This window comes from Leptonychotes weddellii, chromosome 1 (assembly GCF_054177405.1).
Source record: "Leptonychotes weddellii isolate Sample4059 chromosome 1, ASM5417740v2, whole genome shotgun sequence".
In the NCBI taxonomy this organism is placed as follows: Eukaryota; Metazoa; Chordata; class Mammalia; order Carnivora; family Phocidae; genus Leptonychotes; species Leptonychotes weddellii.
The window spans coordinates 104,624,079-104,644,926 of NC_138369.1; the positions used below are offsets into that span (position 1 = coordinate 104,624,079).

The following is a 20,848-nucleotide window of genomic DNA, read 5'->3' on the forward strand; positions in this document are numbered from 1 at the left end:
GGGTATTGAGGAGGGCACGTTCTGCATGGAGCACTGGGTGTTGTGCTCGAACAATGAATCATGGAACACTTCATCTAGAACTAATGAGGTAATGTATGGGGATTAACATAAGAATAAAAAAAAAATTGTTATATTGCATTGTGTTATTTTTTTTCTTGTTTCTCCCAAATATTCATTCATTTCCTGAAATGGTAGCAATGCCCAGAAAACAACATGGTCAAACAATCATTCACACACACAGACAAAAAAAACAGTCTTCAGTGGAATCAAAGCAGTCCCCTTAAAAGGATTTTTACAGTCAAGATGTTTTTGAGTCATAAAAAATAAAATTCAAATATTAAACAACAATGTGATAAAATAATCTATAAAACTCTATAGCTCTAGTTAAGTCTATGAATGACAGTCTCCATGATCATGTATGACAGAAAATGTCTACTCTATTTTCCTTAGCTTACCCCAGAGTTGCTCCCCTGTAGAAGAAGAGATTTGGGTTTATTCTGACTTTTACTAATCTCTTTTGTAGAATGATTATCCCCTCTGGGTTCATCTGGATTAACTTCCTTGATAAACCGATGGGCAACATCCAATACATTGGATAATATTTGAGATTTTGCCTGTGAAAAAAGAAACAAAATAGTTCTAAAAAGACTAATATGTCAGTCTAAGTAACTTAGATACATTAAATCATATTTTTATTATTCTATGATTACTAAAATCCAATATGTTTTATTTAATATTTCAAAATACAAATTGACATTTATATCAACCAACATAATAGTGATAGCTGCCAGCTATCGAGGAGCTGGTTTGGTCTCATACTATCCCAAGTATCTTAAAAACATATTTAATCTTCAAGTCAACTCGAAAGCATTACTATTTTTGTCTCTGTTTTAAGGATAAAGAAATGAAAGCTCTGATGGTTTAAATAACTTAGGCCTGGTCACATGGTGAGTGGGTGGCAGAGCTGGGAAATCACCCCAGGTGTGTATAATTCTAATGACTCATAGCCTTTCCACTATGTCAACCCCAAATAGATAGATGTGTTATTTTTGTACAACATAGCTAAAGAACTAAATATAGCTGATCTAGTATGAGCCTGAATAAGCAGTAATGAGTATCCTTGGTGATAAAACATCTTTAGAAAGCATTAACTATTCAAAAGTGCACATCAGGAAGTGCCTCTTACCTGTAGGTTCCTAGTAAACTCCAAGTTGTTCCTCATTTAGTATCTTTGCTCATGAGTTTCACTTACCAGGGAAGCCTTCCCTCCTCTACTATTTTCTTTGCCTGGCAGACTCCTACTTCTCCTTCTAGATTCATCCCAAATTACTCCCACAGGTGTAGGAACCTTTCTTTGTCCTCCTCACGCTGGCTGTGTGAGGGGCCCATCCTCTGTACCCTCTTCATACCCAAATTAGATCTCTAGTAGCCCATACAATATTGATTGTACATCACCTTTTGGTGTCTATCTATTCCTTTTTTTTTTTTAAGTCTAGAAGCTTTATTGATACTTTGCTTTTACAGTTCACCATATAAGTTCAAATAAGTTAAAAATCTTGTCTTCTTAAATCTTTCTATGGCTACCATAGTGCCTGGCATATAACATAGGGTAAAAATAAGGTGGTGGGGAGGGAGAGGAAGAACTGAAGAATTAAAATAAATGACTGAGAAAAAGAATTCAAAAAACCTCTCCACGTGCCTTCAGAGTAGCTGAAAAGGAAAAGGCAACTCTTGGAAAGGGCCTGTTCTTTGAGGGGTCTCCTATCAGCAACTATTCTGATCTGCCCTAGGACTCTGCAGGATTCTGGGTCTCATTTGAGCTTGAACCAAACAACCTACAGGGTGAGACTCTGAAAACCTGATATTAGAAAGACAAGCAGTAAGTCGTACTCCTTTAGCAAATGTCCGCAAGACAGAGAATAACTTCAGCAGGGATTAGAAATAATTATTTTGTACTTTCTCATGGAAATATTCGTATTTTTAAATTTTCATCTAGTTACCTAAATAACTAGATTACACTGAAATTTTCCAGTTACGACCTTTTACAGATCTGTTAAGATTCACTGCAACCTCATTCTGGAATAAACCAGTGAAGATCAAATTAATTAGTATTATTTCATGCTGAATTAATGAATTATCTATGAAAAATGACCAATGTGATCTATGCACATTTATATATACATATATGTATGCACAGATATCAGTGATATCTGCTTTAAATTTTCCCAGTGATCTATATAATCTATATATCATTATTTCTATATCTATAACCTATATAATCGTTAGTTTTAAGAGAAATTCAAGCCAATGGTAATGCTTTACCAGAACAAATATTTTTTTTTAAAAGATTTTATTTATTTATTTGAGAGAGAGAATGAGACAGAGAGAGAGAGAGCACGAGATGGGGGAGGGTCAGAGGGAGAAGCAGACTCCCTGCTGAGCAGGGAGCCCGATGCGGGACTCGATCCAGGGACTCCAGGATCATGACCTGAGCCGAAGGCAGTCGCTTAACCAACTGAGCCACCCAGGCGCCCCAACAAATATTTTTTTTTAAACAGAGTAGTCCAATATAAGCCTGATTTTAAATTCCCTAGAGTAGAGATCTATTGATTTCAAAGGTGGTTAGAAGGTCTAGTTTCCATTTTACACATTCTTAAAAGTAGTAAAAACAACAGTATTAATTTTTCATAAAATTATCAAGATAGATTTATTATTCAAATACATGTTGACTTACATAACACAAATCAAAGATTATTCCTGTCCTAAAATGAATTCTGCTATCAATGTTTCAATTAATTGTTATAACATTTTTAGGTAACATTTTAAGACACTCTGAAATGGCACACACACAAAAATGATTCCATTTTTAAATTTACTGCTAAAATATATGATAAACATCATGGATAATTAATAAAATGAAATGCTATAACTGAATATCTTAAAGTTCTATTAATTTGGTATAAACAAAATGCCAATAAATGGGAATTTTCTTTCCTTAAACATCTTCCATTTAAATATTACTTTTCTTAAAATTTTTTTTAATTTAAAAAATATTACTTTTCTCAGTTGTAAGAATGTAAATACATTTTTCTTATTCTTAAAATAAGCATGCAAGGAAAGGGACACATACTATGATCCCCATCCTATGACAAGGAAACTCAAGCTCATAAAGCTTAGGTCAAAGTCAAATGGATACAAAATATTGCAGCTTGAGTTAGAACCAAGATCTTCCTTCTCTCAGCCTAATTCCTTTTCCCTACTGAATTACACTAATATAGATAATGTGTTTTACTTTTGATTTCCTGAGACTTAAAATATATTAAATTTTATCTCCATAGATATGAACATTTTTCCTTCCTTTACAAAAAAATTGTAATTATATATACAATTAATTATATATATAATTGCTTATGCAGAGATTATATTGTTTAGTTTTTGTTTCTAACTATTCTGCTTATTTTCATGTTTGACTAGGCACTAGCAAATTGAAAGGAGAAACAGATTCTCCTTTTACTTGTCTCATCTACTACCTGGTGAGGAGGCAAGTGAACTTTGCAAAAACAAAACAATTTTCCTTCCTTTACAAAAGAAAATGTAATTATATATATAACTAATTATATATATAATTGCTTATGCAGAGATTACATTGTTTAGTTTTGTTTCTAACTTATTCTGCTTATTTTCATGTTTGACTAGGCACTAGCAAATTGAAGGGAGAAACAGATTCTCCTTTTACTTGTCTCATCTACTACCTGGTGGGGAGGCAAGTGAACTTTGCAAAAACAAAACTTCTGAACAACAAAATTAAAAGTATTCTATAAGAGTAAAATTCTAGAACACACTTAAAATATCTATCTCTTAATTAAGAGGTATAAAATTTAACAAAATCATTAAGATTAGAAATTTACCATACTACTATAACTTACTATTTTAAAATACTTATAAGTTCCTAGGTATGTGAAAAATATATCATTTATGTGTTAATGATTTGCAACTTCCTATTCTCCAGATCCAATCTCCCATGCTTATTCCAGAGAAGAATCTATAATCTGGGTGGAGCTTATGATAGTTCAACAAAATGTGAGAAGTAGTAATGAATTTTACTTCTACTGGCAAGGTGGTAAGAAACTACCCCTTTTTCTGTTCAGCAAGCTTGCTAGATGGATGTACAGTGACCTTGGAAGTAACACATCTAAGATGGTGGTGCTACACATTAAAGTCCCCAAATCAAGAGGGAAGGAGATGTTTAAAACAGAGATGTCTTAGGAACATCCATGTTGAAATCTAGGTGAGTAAAAATTAAACTTTTACTGTTTTAAGCCAATGATATTTTGGGGTTCTTCTTCTACTTCAGCAAGCATTACCCTAATATATAGCCTCATATTTGGAACTATTCCTAACTGGGTATTCTGTTTCACCGAGGAGAAAAAAAAATGTTTTAAGGGCATTTCCTATTAAAAACACACATAAACATATTATTTCTATGCCTTGCCAAAGTTTTCCTCTCTACTTGGAAAGGGTAGCTTTCCTGTTATAATTCTATTTATCATTTTAGGCCCAGATCAAGTGTTATCCAGTTCTAATGTATCTCAATGGCATTATAAAAAATAGCTCAGAAGGGCAAATTATTTAATCTCTCTGAAACAAGTTTTCTTCTTCAACTAACTGCACCAAAATTTACATATTTTCTTTTTTGTTGTTGTTTTGTTTTATGTGGCCTTAAAATTCCTTGCTTACATCAGTACTAGAGCTTTGCTCCTCAATGTGTAATCTATATATCAGCAGCAGCAGCATCAACTGGAAACTTGTTAAAAATACAAAATCTCGGGGCGCCTGGGTGGCTCAGTCGTTAAGTGTCTGCCTTTGGCTCAGGTCATGATCCCAGGATCCTGGGATCGAGCCCCGCATCGGGCTCCCTGCTCTGCGGGAGGCCTGCTTCTCCCTCTCCCACTCCTCCTGCTTGTGTTCCCTCTCTCGCTGTGTCTCTCTTTGTCAAATAAATAAATAAAATCTTTAAAAAAAAAATACAAAATCTCAGGTCCCACTCAGAACCACTGAATCAGAATCTGCAGCTTACCATGTAATTTGAATGTTCATTAAGGTTTAAGAATCATGTGTTATACCGTTCAGTTGCATTACAATTGGTTGAATACATCTGTCTTCCCTTTCATGATTATGAATTCCTTGAGAGAGGGAACCATGTCTTATTCTAATTTATCCATGTTTTTTATCACCTTCTTTTGCCTCTCCTCCCTGCAGCCCTATCCTTCACACTTTGCAACTAGAACATTGCTTGACACTGGTTAAGTACTTGACAAATGTTGGTTGAATCAAATATCATTGACTTACTGACATAAAAATGACTAAAAATTCTATTTAAACATTCCTTCCCTATACCCAAGCTATCTAAGTCAGTATCAACACAGACAGGACCAATGGCATTGTTAATAATAGCATAAAAGGGAAAATCACTTACCTTTCTAAGCCTATAAAATGAAGACAATATCTACCTTACAGAGATGTTGTGAAAAATATACATCCTGTATGAAAATCACCTACCAAATTGATGACACAAAGTACTGCATCCAAATGGTTGCTACCATTTTATCTATATCACAATATACTACTTCTCTGTAAGTAAGAGAAATAGTTCAAATATCCCAAAAATAGGATTCCTATTCAATTCAGTAGACAGAGGTACGACATCTGACTATGGTATAGTGAAAACATCAGTAAATAATTCTATCCCCATAAAACAAATGTTAGACTGGATAAATTTTTAAAAAATATTTCAGGGCTCTGAAATCAACCAAAAGCTAACAAGAAGTTGAGAAGTATTTACTCAAGAAAAACGACTATGACATTACTGAAGAACAGCAAAAATCTATGGCTCTTTCTTGGATCTCCTTTCCCAAGTTGGTCAATGTTACTAGGGCAAGACTGAACAAGGAGTGTACTTGATTGCTGGCAGAGGGCAGAATCTTAAAATTATAGTGGCATTATCAGTGAACTAGCAAATTTGGTTATAAATGAATGGGGAAAACGTACAGCTATGACAGCCTGAGGCTTTGGTCCCAATTAGGGTGAGCAGTGGACTAGTCAAAACATTTAATGGGATGATTCTGAAAAGGAGAGAGTTATAGAGGGGCTGCTTAAAAAATGGAAATCATAAAAATGAATCAAATGAAAATTCTTGATTATAACCTAAATAGATTATGAAATATTTGAAATGGAAAAAAAATTCAGTGTACTTGAAGAAAGATAGAGATAAATTATCTAATTTGAAAAGTAAAAAGTAAAAGTTTAAAGAAAATGAAAACAGCCTTACAGACCTACAGGACCGCATCAAGCATCTCACATACATTTAGTGAGAGTATCAGAGAGAAATGAGAAGAAAAATATATATGAAAAAAAGATGGTTCCAAACTTAAAAATTATTACTTTAGAAATCCAAGAAGCTCAACAAGCCCCAAGAAAGATAAATATACAGACATCCATACCAAGACAACTCATAACCAAACTACTGAAAGTCAAAGAAACAGAAAATCTTGAAAGGAATGAGAAAAATTACTCATCACATATAAGAAAGAACACATAAATATGAATAACAAACTGATTTTGTATCTGAAAAAAATTGAGACCAAAAAGCAATAGAATGATACAAAGTGCTAAAAGGAAAAAACTGCCAAAAATAAATCTATATTAGGAAAACTGTCCTTCAAAAATGAAATCAAACATAAAGATACTCCCAAATAGATAAAGTAAGAGATAATTCATTACCAGTAGATCGGCCTTAACAAGTACTAAAGAAAGGTTTTAAAGCTGAAAGGTATTAAATCCACCAGAAGGCGGAGCCTGGGTGGCTCAGTCTGCTAAGCATCGGCCTTCTGCTCAGGTCATGATCCCAGAATCGAGCCCCACATCGGGCTCCCTGCTCCGTGGGGAGCCTTGCTTCTCCCTCTCCCTCTGCCTGCCATTCCTCCCTGCTGGTGCTTGCTCTCTGTCAAATAAATAAATAAAATCTTAAAAATACATACATACATACATACATACATACATAAATAAATAAATAAAATCCACCAGAAGAAAGATAGATCCCCAGAAACATAAATATATGGGTAAAAATAAAAGATATTTAAATATTTTGTTTTCTCTTTTTAATTTCTTTTAAAAACATAAAGCTATATATAGCAGTAACATTGACACTATATTGTGGATTTATAACATTGATATATAATACATAACCTACACAAAGGAATGGAGAGAAAATAGACTTAAAATAAACCCAAGTTATAATATTTTACCACAGTCAGTATTAATGTGAAGTAAAGTGTTATAAGATGTATATTGTAATACCCAAAACAACCACTAAATAAATATGTGCATACACATGTGTGCGCACGCATACACACACACCCAAAAAAGTAATTTGAATTGAATGATAAAAAAAATCTTTAACACAAAAGAAAGCAGTAAGGAAGGAAAAAAGAAACAAAAAAGATAAGGCATAGGAAAAACAAATAGCAACATGGAAGATGTAAATCCAATTACATCATTAATTACATTAAATATGAATGGACTAAACCCACCAATTGAGACAGAAATTGTCAGACTTGGTAAAAAAAATAAAAAGCAAAAAAACCCTGCAAGACCCAAATATATGCTGTTGATAAGAGCCTGACTTTAGATCCAAAGACAAATAGGTTAAAAGTAAAAAGATGAAAAATATATATCTTGAAATTAATAATTCTAAGAATGTTGGAGGGGCTATATTAATAAGACAAAAAAAATAGGAAGAAGAGGGATATTTTATAATAATGAGTCAATATAAAAGGAAGCTATAGTTATATTTATGATCAATTATATCTATAACAATTACATATGTAACAACAGAACTGCAAAATATTTCAATCCCTTCCTCAGAAATTAATGAAACAGCTAGGCAGAAAGTCAGTAAGAATTTAAAAAACTTGAAAACCACCATGAAGTAATTTAATCTAAGAGACAAAGAACCCTTGACCTCACAACAACAGAATATGAATTCTTTTCAAGCTCATATGGGACATTCTTTAAGATAGAATATATGCTGAAGTGCTAGGCCAAAAACAAACAAACAAACAAAAAGGTAGACTATATGCTCCACATAAAATAAGTATTAATAAATTTGTAGGAATTGAAATCACAGAAAATACATTCTCTGGCCTCAATAACAACAAAAAATTAGAAATCCTCAATAACAACAAAAAATTAGAAATCAGCAACAAATAATTTGGGAAATCACAAAATATTTAGAAATTGAGCAACTTGCTCCTAAATAACCTTTGGATAAAAAAATAACTCACAAGGGATATTAGTAAATAATCTTGAATTGATTAGAAAGGAAGCATAACAAATCAAAATATATGATACAGTTAAAGCAGTGGTTAGACTGAAATTTATAGCTTCAAAAGGTTGTTTTGGAAAGGAAGAAGATCTAAAATCAATAATCTAGTCTAATCCTCACTCAAGAAAGTAGGGGAAAAAATCAAAGAAAAGAAGTCCAAAAGTAGGTAGGAATCAGAAAATAAAGATCAGAATCAATGAAATATAACAAAATTTTTTTAAAAATCAATAAAACTAAAATTGGGTTTGTTAAAAAGACTTGAAAATTTATAAACCTTTAGCTAAACTGACCCCAAAAAAGAAGAGTAAAATACAAATTAACAAAATCAATAATGAAAGAAAGAACATCAGTATAGACCTATAGATATTAGAGGATCATAAAGGAATCTAAAAACTTATGCCAATAAATTGGACAACTTAGATTGAATGGATAAATTCAATGAAAAACACAAATCACCTAAACTTACTCATGAACTAATAGAAAATTAGAATAGAACAATAAGGTAAAGAAACTGAACTAATAATTCAAAATCTTTCCATGAAAAAAAATTCCAGACTCAGATTGTTTCACTGGTTAAGTCTACCCACTATTTAAGGAAGAAATTATACCAATCTAACACAAACATTTTCAGAAAAAAGAGAAAGAAATACTTCTAAATTCATTTTATGAGGCCAACACAACCCTGACACCAAAGTAGACAAGCACATTCCAGGAAAATAAAACTACAGACTAATATCCCACATGAACTTAGATGCAAAACTCCTTCACAAAATATTAGCAAATCTGTTCCCCCAATACATAAATTATTAGTCATGACCAAGTGAAATTATATCCAGTAATGCATTCTTAACCGGACATCTAAAAATCAAGTATTGTAAAAAGGCATATTAATAAGAGACAAAACAACATGATCATTTCAATAAAAACAGGGAAAAAGAAGCAGGGAATACAAAGGGACTTCCTCATGGTAAAAGCATCCATGAAAAACCTGTAGCAAACATCACAACTATTGGTAAAAAAAACTAAATGCTTTGCCCTTAATCGGGAACAAGGCCAGGATGTAAACACTTGCCACTTCTATTTAAATTTGACTGGTGGCTCTAGCTAACACAATAAGACAAGAAAAAAAAAAATTAAAAGCATCTAGATTAAAAAGGAAGAAGTAAAACTGTTTTTTACTTGTAGAGGATATGATCCTGCATGTAGAAAATCCTAAGGTATCTAAAACAAACAAACAAACAAAAACAGCTACTATAATAAGTGAATTTATCAAGGTCACAAGACTCAAGATCAATACTCAAAATCAATTTTATATATATATATATATATATATACTAGCAATGAACAACCCAAAACTAAAATTAAGAAAAGAAGTACCCACAGTAACTTCAAAAAGAATAAAATACTTATGAAAACATTTAACAAAAAAAGTATATGAATTTAAAACTAAAAAGTATAAAACATTGATGAGATAAATAAGATCTAAATAAATGGAACAAAATCATGTTATAGACTGAAAGACTCAATATTGTTAAGATGGCAATTTTCCCCAAATCAATCTGTATACTACACAAAATCTTTATCAAAATCCCATCAGGATATTTCTTTGTAACAATTGACAAGCTTACCCTATTATGTATATGGACACAATGAGATGTCATCTCACACCCATTAGGATGGCTACTATCAAGCAAACAAAGGATAACAAGTGTTGGTGAGCAGGGGGAGAAATTAGAACCCCGTGCGCTATTAATGGGATTGTAAAATAGTTAAGCTGTAGTAAAAAAAAAAAAAAAGGAATTTCCTCAAAAATTAAAAATAGATTTAACATATGATCTATCAATTCCATTTCTATATACATATTCAAAATAATTGAAAGTGGGCTCTCAAAGAAGTGTCTACATACCCATGCTCATAGAAGAACTGTTCACAGTAGCCAAGAGGTAGAAGTAACCCAAGCATCGATCAAGGTATGAATACATAAACTAAGTGTTCATAAATATGATCCATAAAATAAAAAATTGATAAATTAAGGCTTTGTAAGAACAAACTTAATCTGTGGATACCATACATTCTATATCAAAATTCCATCAGGTTTTGCATTTCTTTGGGGTTTTTTATAGTAATTGATCTCCCAAGGTAAGTGGACCAAAATCTTAAAATTTACAGCCTTATTCTAAAATGTATATGGAAATGCAAAAAATCTAGAATTAGTATTTTTTAAATTTCATGTAAAAAGCCAAGCTATCTGGATTGGGAGAAAATATTTGAAAATCATATATCTGATAAGGACTTACATCCAGAATGTATAAAGAATCCTTAAACCTCACTAACACAAAAACAAACCATGCAATTTTTTTTAAAGGTTTATATATTTATTTATTTGACAGCGAGAGCAGGAACACAAGCAGGGGGAGTGGGAGAGGGAGAAGCAGGCCTCCCACAGAGCAGGGAGCCTGATGCGGGGCTTGATCCCAGGACCCTGGGATCATGATCTGAGCCGAAGGCAGATGCTTAACGACTGAGCCACCCAGGCGCCCCTAAACCATGCAATTTTAAAATGGCCAAAAAATTTGAATCAACATGTCACCAAAGACATACAGATGGCTAATAAGCAGATGAAAAGATGTTCAACATCATTAGTCATTAAAGAAATGCAATTAGAACCACAATGAGATATTATGACATAGATACTAGAATAGCTATAATGCAAAACACATTTGACAATACTAAGTTTTGGCAAGGATGTGGAGAAAATGAAACCCTCATATGCTGTTGGTGGGAAAGGTAAAATGTTACAGATATTTTAGAGCACAGTTTGGTATCTCCTTAGAAAGCTAACAAATACTTACCTTGGGAGTCAACAATTCCATTCCCAGATATTTACCTAAAAGTGATGAAAACAGTCTATACACAAAGATCTGTACACAGATAAATATTCGTAACAGCACTATTCTATAGTGATGCAGGAAGCTACTTATCTATTATTTTTTAGTCCAAATTCCTTTTATGTTTTAGTCCAAACTTCAAAACACCAAAAGCCTAAACAATCTATATATCCATCAGTTGATGACTAGATAAACAAAAGATGATATATCCACACAATGGAATATTATTTAGCATTAATAAGGAATGAACTCCTACAAAGAACATGCAATAATGTGGAAGAACTTTATGGTAAGTGAAAGAAGTCAGACACAAAAGATTGCATAGGAATGATTCCATTTATATGAAATTTTTAGAGAAGATAAATCTATACCAACAGAAAGCAGACCAGTAGTTGCCTGGGGCTAGAAGTGGGAGCAGGGGTTGATTGCAAAAAGTACCAGGCAGTTTTCTGTTGTGATGAAAATGTTCTAAAACTCAATTGTGGTGATTGTTGCACAGGTTTGTAAATTTACCTTAAAAAATCACTGAATTGTACACTTACAATGTGAATTCAGAGTGTGTAAATTAAACCTCAATAAAAAGAGTTTGGACTAAAAAATAAATCAATAGACAATGAGCTTCCTGCCTCACTAGGTCTAACTGCAGCGGAGACTTGTATTATGGTGCATACTCAGTTTCCCGTAATGTCCCCTTCTATGCTATTTCTCCCTGACCCACAGTAGTGCTCCTCTCTGCCAGTCCCACCATGGGAGACACAATCACTCAACATATTTCTGTCCTCTGGGCCATAGCTCATTGGACAAGAAGTAAGCACCTAGTCTTCATTGAATTCATGAGAACTTAGATTTGGAATCAAGAAAGCAACATTTGTTCTCTCTGTCACTGATGCTCTATAATCTAATTCATAATTTGTTAATTATAAGAAAAGAATAAAGTAGATACACAGGAAAAAAAATAAAGTTGGAAGTGGAAGAAGAAGTCTGCCTTGATTCTCAAGAGCTTTCCAATTTCCAGTCCTGGTTCTGAATATGACTCAGCTGCATCATCCCTACTCCCATACACCGGAAGACATCTTTGAGGCCTTTAGCAACAAGGAACAATTCTTTGTTCCAAACTAGTGCAAAGAGACCTAACTAATATAAGGATCAGTACTTCCTAACTGGGGCAAGGAAATGTGAAAGTGTGGGAAGGTGTTTTGGGTTTTCACACTCATTGTAGAGCATTACTGATATTTAATGGGTGATAACCAGGTTTAATGAGTATTCTGAAATCTGAGGAATGGTGTAGCTCAAGAAAAAAGTTCCTGCCCAAAATACTCAAGAGCATCCTTACTGAGAAATAGTTACATAGACCTAGCCTTCAATTAGCAACATTTTTAAAAAAATTATAGAAACCCAGTAAAAAATCACAATGCCACATATTAAAAAGTAACAAACAGACATTCCTTCCAATTAATGAGTAGTACTTCACAGGGGTAACCACTATTAACCATTTGGTATATACCCCTGCAGTCTTTTGTCTCTGCTTAGATGGACACACCTAGATTTGCAACACAAAACATACTATCTTTCACTTAATAGTATACCAACTATCATCTTTAAGTAATAAGTAACCAATGAACAAGAATGTTAAGGTTGTTACAAAACACTTAAAATAGATAACTATGCATATTAAGTATCAAACACTGTACCTTATCTATTAATAAGATATTATCAAATTTTAAAACTCAGAGATAATTATATTTCCAACTTCTAAATATGAAAATTTATATGTAACAGTACTAATAGGTAGCAACAGAAAGGGGGGGGGGGTACTGAAAATGAAGAAAATGACCTGTGCAACTTTTCTACATGCTAAAAATGTTTAAAAATCAAACCAAAACAGCCTTCAGGGCAGGTAGTAAATCATATATCTCACTGTAGGATAGAAGCTTAAACTAAAGCCAAAGAATGTGATTTACTGTCAGCATTTCCAGATTCTCCCCCCAATCCTTCACTACACTGTGTGATGGTAGGATTTCATCTGGTAACTGTTCTAAATTCTTACCTGAACTTTTTTCTCCCCAGAATGATATTATCTTTCAAATTACACTCTAGAGGAATTCATCACTCTGACAATGTATCATTAATCAAAAGTAAAGAGGGTTGATATTTTATAGCATTTTGGAGTGGATGGCACCTTGTAGAAGTTTAGGTCCAAGAGTAAAAGTTTTAGTTTAGTTAGAAAAATGATATACTTTATGGTAGTGTCAGTGCTTCAAAACTCTAAATTCCATCATTATCCCAAACCCTGGCTATCCAGCAATAAATATTAATACTCATGTTGACAAAGCCATGCCTCCTTATGTGACCCAGAAGTTTCAACTCAAAGAAATTCACACATAATTTAGACCTATGTTACTTCCTAAATTCAGGGAAAAAAAAAACAAAAACGCTGGAATGTCTCTTTTCATGGTGTTAACTTCCATTGATTTTCCAGTTGCAAAATTTTAGAAGAGATTTATTGCAACCACAGGCTTTTATTAAAACCTATTATTTCATTTGTATTTGATAGGCAAATAGATACAGAAATACACACATATAAACACAGAGAAAAACTGTGTTAAGCAGAACTTAAGAACCATTATGAATTCATTGATTGCAGTGACTGTTGAATATAGGTAGAACTTGGATAGCTGTCAACTATAAAATTATTTCAGAAAGACCAAATTATGCACTAAGGGGAATTTAAAAATTATATATGTTATATGTTATATTATATATATATATATATTTTTTTTTTGGCCTGGCTTTTGAGAAAACACTTTCCTCCCGTATTGGGAATATTTCCCATGTACAGCTTGTTCTGGTTTCTTTGATGTGAATTACCTCATATGCAAATGGTAAATAGGGGAATGATGTCAGTAGAACTGTGGTGTTTTATTGATTATTAAGTTTCTCTTTTCCAGCACCTTACTGTTTTGAGACAATCGTGGGCAAGCTGTCTCACAATTAAAACCCAAACCTTAGCAATATAGGAAGACCTTAGGTAAAAAGCTGAAAATCTATAATAAAGCTTCCCCTTTGTGCAGAACTATTTTAATGGATTTAACAACCATGCATTCCACTTAGTGAAGCTATCTGGAAAAAATGTGAGTGCAGATGAAGAAGCGGATTTAAAACAATGGATTAATAAAGGAGGCAACAGTTTGATTCCGATTTTTCATTTTGATGAAGATTGATCTCTGTTAGAAGTGAACTGCTCCCAGGATCTACATCACAGAGAAGGAAGCACAAATCCTCAAGGTATGTATGTTAATGGTATGGCAGGATTGTTAACTGTTTTTGTTAGGGCTGTGGTTACAAAGTGCCATAGGATTTGAGTGGCCTTCCCTAAACTCCTAAAATTATCATAGATCTAGGATAAGATGCAATAAGCCCATTGGGGCACCTGGGACGCTCAGGAGGTTATATATATTATATATATATATCTTCTATTTCTACACAAAATTGTTATTTTGCTTGTCTGATGAATCCATCTTTACAGTTTATTTTAGTTCAAATTTGTTCCCTAAAAACAGGCTTTACCATAGAGTCAACTCTGCGTTTCCTATGAAAGTTGAAGAAGGAAATATCCATAAATGATTTTATCAAAGGTTTCATCTAGTGTTGGGATCAAAAGAAAGAGAAAAAAAAAGTTAACTTTAGGGCAACTAGAAAGGCAGAGAAGCGAAGATGGGAATTTCCATATAGTAGAAACTGGAAAAGAAAAACAATTTGGGTAAAAGTTCCCATATAAATATATGAAAAAACAGGAGAAAACTAAATATTTACAGGGTGAAAGAATGTTGCAACAAGGGAACTCACAACAGAATCATGTTTAAATACAGTTCTTATCATCATCTTTCTAAAAACAGATATGGTATTTTCATGAGTGGTACAAAAATATCAATGGTATAAAAAACTGCTCATTGCAAGCTAGATAAAAATCAAATTCTGGAAGTGCAAAATTCATGTGGCTAAAATTTATTGCTTATTCTAGCATCATTTAAGTATAACTTTAAGTAGAACTTAAAGGACCCTTGGATTTACCTTACCTCTAAAAGTTTAATGAAAACCACAGATTTTATTAATGAAAGATTTATGTATTAGTATTCCCCCTTGACACATAAAGAGATAATAAAAATAAATGAGGACCTGGGCACATGCTCCTGATTATAAATGCAGTTTACGGAGACAGCAGTTCAAGACAGCTATGTAGGAGGATCCTGACCTCACCTCCCCCCACGGACACACCAAATCCACAGCTACATACAGATCAATTCCCTCTAAAAAAAAAGACCTGAAGATCTGAAAACTAGCTGAACAAAAGATAAAAGGACCACATTAAGACAGGTAGGAGAAACAGAGATGTACTGTTGCAAAATCCTCATCTCTGGCATGCTGACCCACTCCTGTAGTCTCACTACAGCCTGCAGGCTGGCCCCACTCACAAGCTATCCCACCTACAAGCTGGTGGGCTTGTATCCTAGACTCATGCTCCCTGTGGCCCCAATGAAGTCAGTGAGCTTGCCCTGGTGCTAGGTTCTCCTATGGCCCTGCTGAAGCCAGTGGGTGGGTATGCACAGTCCACACAGGGGATGTCAAACACCTGGCTCTGGTGGTGTGGCTCTGTGCTATAGAGCCTCATGGGACTAAAACAATCAAAGAGAAAGTTCTTGGCAGGCTATTAACCCTATAGCATGGCACAGAGCAGACTCAAACATGGTCTTTTTGTGAAAAAGGCCTATTTACTTGTGCTGAAGCTTTAGCCTGAAAGGTAGGCTTCAGTTTACCACACATACAGAAGCTATGGAGGAGCTCTCAGGGAATGTAGGCTGGGGGATGCCAGCTTTGCACTCTCCCTGGACCTTGCTATAGCTCACTAGTATCTCCCAGAAAGGAGCTTATATACTCATCTAAAGCCTTGATTTTTACAACTGCCATGAAGGGCACAGCTCTGAATTGCCTGGTCTGGAGGCCAGCAGGATTGCAACTGTGGTTCCAAAGGGCTGTATATATTTGCATACTTAAAAGCTGCTGCTTGAGGGTATGGGTTCAGTAGGCCTGAAACTAGGTGCTGGCTGAGACCCCTCCCTTTGGAACATTGGCAGGGCTGGGAACAAACTCAACAATTGGGATTTATCAGGAACAAATCAGATTGCTTAGATAATCATGATGGTTCAAAAGAACCAAGAACTAAAGCAAGGTTGAACAATAAGGTTCCTCATCTACATAAGATCACTCAAGACTGGGAAAGGTAGCTGTTTTGCCTAATACACAGAAACAAACACAGAGAAAAAAGCAAGTTGAGGAAACAGAGGAATATGTTCCAAACAAAAAGAACAAGATAAAGCCACAGTAAAAAACCCAATAGAACATAAATAAGTAATTTACCTGATAAAGAGTTCAAAGTAATAGTCATAAAGATGCTCACTAAATGCAGAAGAAGAATGGATGAACACATTGAAAATTCAACAAAGAAATAAAAAAAAATAAGAAAGTACCAAACAGAACTCAAGAACTGAAGAATACAATAACTTAACTGAAAAATACAATAGAGGGGTTCGATAGGAGACTAGATAAGGAAGAAGAGTGGATTAGAAATCTGAAAGACAGGGCAGTGGAAACCACCCAAACAGAGCAACAAAAACAACAAATTAGGAAAGTAAAGATACCTTACAGGACACATACAACAACATCAAGCAGAATAAAAAAAAAAAAGTTGGTGTAGCTATACTTATATCAGATAAAACAGATGTTAAAACAAAAACTATAATAAAATACAAAGAAAGGCATTACATAATAATAAAGAGGAAAATCCAACAAGAAAAGATAATATTTGTACATATTTATAAACCCAACATAGGATATATATATTTATATATTTACCTAAATATACATATATATATTAACAGACCTAAAGGAAGAAATTAACAGTGATAAAATAATAGTAGGGGACTCTAATGCCCCACTTACACCAGTGGATAGGTCATCCAGATAGAAAATCAATAAGGAAACATCAGCCTTATATGAAACATTAGACTAGATACACCTAATAGATATACACAGAATATTCCATCCAAAAGCAACAGGATAAATATTCTTCTCAAGTGCACATGGAACTTTCTCTAGGATAGATCACATGTTAGGCTACAAAATAAGTCTCAATAAATTTAAGAAGACTGAAATCATAACAGGCATTTTTTCCCCAACCAAGTGGTATAAAACTAGAAATCAATTACAAGAAAAAAAGCTGAAAAAATCCCAAATATGTGGAGATTAAAAAGCATGCTACTGAACTGATGGGACAATAATAAAAATCAAAGAGAAACTAAAAAAATACCTTGAGACAAATGAAAATTGAAATAAATATTCCAAAATCTATGAGATGCAGCTAAAGTAGTCCTATGAGGAAAGTTCATAGTGAGCATAGTGAGGTGTACCTCAAGAAAAACAAAAATTATCAAATAAACAATCTTACTTTTATACCCAAAGGAACTAGAAAAAGAACAAAAGAAGCACAAAATTAGTAGAATGGAGAAAATAATAAAGATCAGAACAGAAACAAATGAATAGAGAAACAAAATTGAAAAGATCAATGAAATAAAAGCTGGTTCTTTGAAAAGATAAAATTGGCAAACCTTTAGCTAGAATCATCAAGAAAAAGAAAAGGACTCAAATAAATGAAATCAAAAATGAAAGAGAAGATACAACAGATCCACCGAAATAAAGGATCATAAGAGAATACTATGAACAATTTACACTAACAAATTGGACAACCTAGAAGAAATGGATAAATTCCTAGAAACATACAATCTTCTAAGATTAATCATAAAGAAATAGACCTAAATAGATTACTAGAATAAGGAGATTGAATCAGTAATCAAAAAACTCCCAACAAACAAACGTCTATGACCAGATGGCTTCACTGATAAACACTACCAAACACTCAAAAAAAAAAAAAAAACCCACGATTTAATACCTATCCTTCTCAAACTCTTCTAAATTATTGAAAAGGAAGGAATACTCTAGACTCATTTTATGAGGTCAGCATCACATGAGGTCATGATTACCAAAACCATACAAGGATACCACAAAAAAAGAAAATTACAGTCTAATATCCCTAATGAACATAGATGCAAAAATTCTCAACAAAATATTAGCAAACCAAATTCAACAACACATTAAAAGGATCATATACCATGATCAAGTGAGATTTATTCCAGGGATGCAAGAATGGTTCAACATCCACAAATCAATCAATATGATTCACTGCATTAACAAAATGAAGGATAAAAATCACAATCTTCTTAACAGATGCCAAAAAAAGCACTTGACAAAATTCAGCATCCATTTATAATAAAAACTATCAACAAGAAAGACAAGAAAACTTTATAATAAAATTATCAAGAAAGAAAGTATCTCAACACAATAAAGGTGATATATGACAAACCCAAAACTAAAATGGTGAAAAGCATACTCAATGGTGAAAAGCCAAAAGCTTTCGTTCTAAGATTGGGAACAAGACAAACATGCCCATTCTCACCACTTTTATTCCACAGATCACTGGAAATCCTAGCCACAGCATAGAAAAAGAAAGAGTAGGCAATCAAATTGGAAAGGAAAAAGTAAAATGGTCATTATTTGTAGATGACATAATACTATATATAGAAAACCATAAAGACTCCACCAAAAAACTATCAGAATTAATAAATGAATTTAGTAAAGTAGTAAGATACAAAATCAATATACAGAAATCTGTTTTCTAAAAACTAATAGCAAACTATCAGAAAGAGAAATTGCAAAAGCAATCCCTTTTAGAATTGCTTGAAAATGAATAGAAAACTTAGGAATAAATTTAACCAAGGAAGTGAAAGAACTGTACCCTGAAAACTATAAAACACTAATGAAAGAATTTGAAGACACAAATAAATGGAAAGATATTCTGTACTCACAGACTGAAAGAATTAACATCATCAAAATGTCCATAAAAAACAAAGAAACCTAGATTCAGTACAATCCCCATCAAAATACCAATGATATTTTTCACAGAATTAGAACAAATAATTCTAAACCTCATATGGAACAACAAAAGATCCTGAATAGCAAAGATTTGAGATTTATCAAAGCATTCTTAAGAGAGAAGTTGGAGATAACATGCTCTCTGACTTCAAACTACACTACAAAACTAAAATAATCAAAATGGTACAGTACTGCCGTAAAAACAAAACTGCTGATCAAATAAAACAGAAGAAAGAGCCCAGAAATAAATCCACACATATATGGTCGATAATTTATAACAGAGTCAAGAATATACAATGGGGTAAGGACAATCTCTTTAATAAATGGTGCCGGGAAAACTGGACAGCCATATGCAAAAGAATGAAACTAGACCATTATCTTATACCATACACAAAAATTAACTCAAAATAGATTAAAAACTTGAATGTTAGACCTGAAACCATAAAACTCCTAGTAGAAAAAATAGACAATAAACTCCTCGACATCAGTCTTGGTTTTCAATTTTTGGATATGACTCCAAAAGGAAAGGCAACAAAAGCAAAAATAAGTAAGTGGGACTACATCAAACTAAAAACCTGCATAGCAAAGGAGACTATCAGAAAAATTAAAAGTCAACCTTCTCAATGGGATAAGACATTTGCAAATCATATATCCAATAAAGGAATAATATTTAAAATATATGAAGAATTCAAACAACTCAATAGCAAAAAAATAAAAACAAAAACAAAACCCCAAGGAATCTGATTAAAAAATGGGCAGAAGATCTAAATAGACACTTTTCCAAAGATGTACAGATGGCTAACAGGCACATAAAAAGATATTCAACATCACTACAAGGAAAATGCAAATCAAAACCACAATGAGATATCATCTCACATCTGTTACAATGGCTATTATCAAAAGGACAAGAAACAAGCGTTGGTGAGGGTGTAGAAGAAAGGGGACCCTCCTACACTGTTGGTGGAAATGTAAATTGGCATAGCTACTATGGAAAACAGTATGGAGGTTCCTTTAAAAATTACAAAGAGAACTATCATAGGATCCAGATATTCCACTTCTTGGTATTTATCCAAAGAAAATGAAAACACTAATTTGTAAAGATATATGCACTCTTATAGTCACTGTAACATTATATACAATAGCTACGATATGAAAATGTAAGTGTCTAGTGATAGATGAATGGAAAAAGAAGTGGTATATATATATATACATACATGTATAAGTGTATGTATGTATATATAATATTATACACATACACCATGGAATACTACTCAGCCATGAAGAAGAAGGAAATCTTGCCACTTGTGAAAATATGGATGGACCTTGAGGGTTTTACGCTAAGCAAAATAAGTCAGACAGACAAATACTGAATGATTTCACTCACATGGAGAATCTAAAAAAAGAAAATGAATGAACAAACAAAACAAAACTCATCAATACAGAGAACATACTGGTGGTTATCAGAGGGAAGGGGGTTGGGTAAAATGGATGAAGGTGGTTAATTGCATGGTGACAGATGATAACTTACTGTGGT

The 20,848-nt window shown here is 33.2% G+C and overlaps 1 protein-coding gene across 1 annotated transcript in view; it reads right to left on the minus strand.

Moving 5' to 3' along the window:
• The window catches only part of ZBBX (zinc finger B-box domain containing), a 108,309-nt gene that overhangs the window by 55,632 nt on the left and 31,829 nt on the right, over positions 1-20,848 (minus strand). The window contains 1 exon segment of the mRNA XM_006735716.3: positions 456-614. Coding sequence (XP_006735779.2) covers positions 456-614 — 159 coding nt within the window.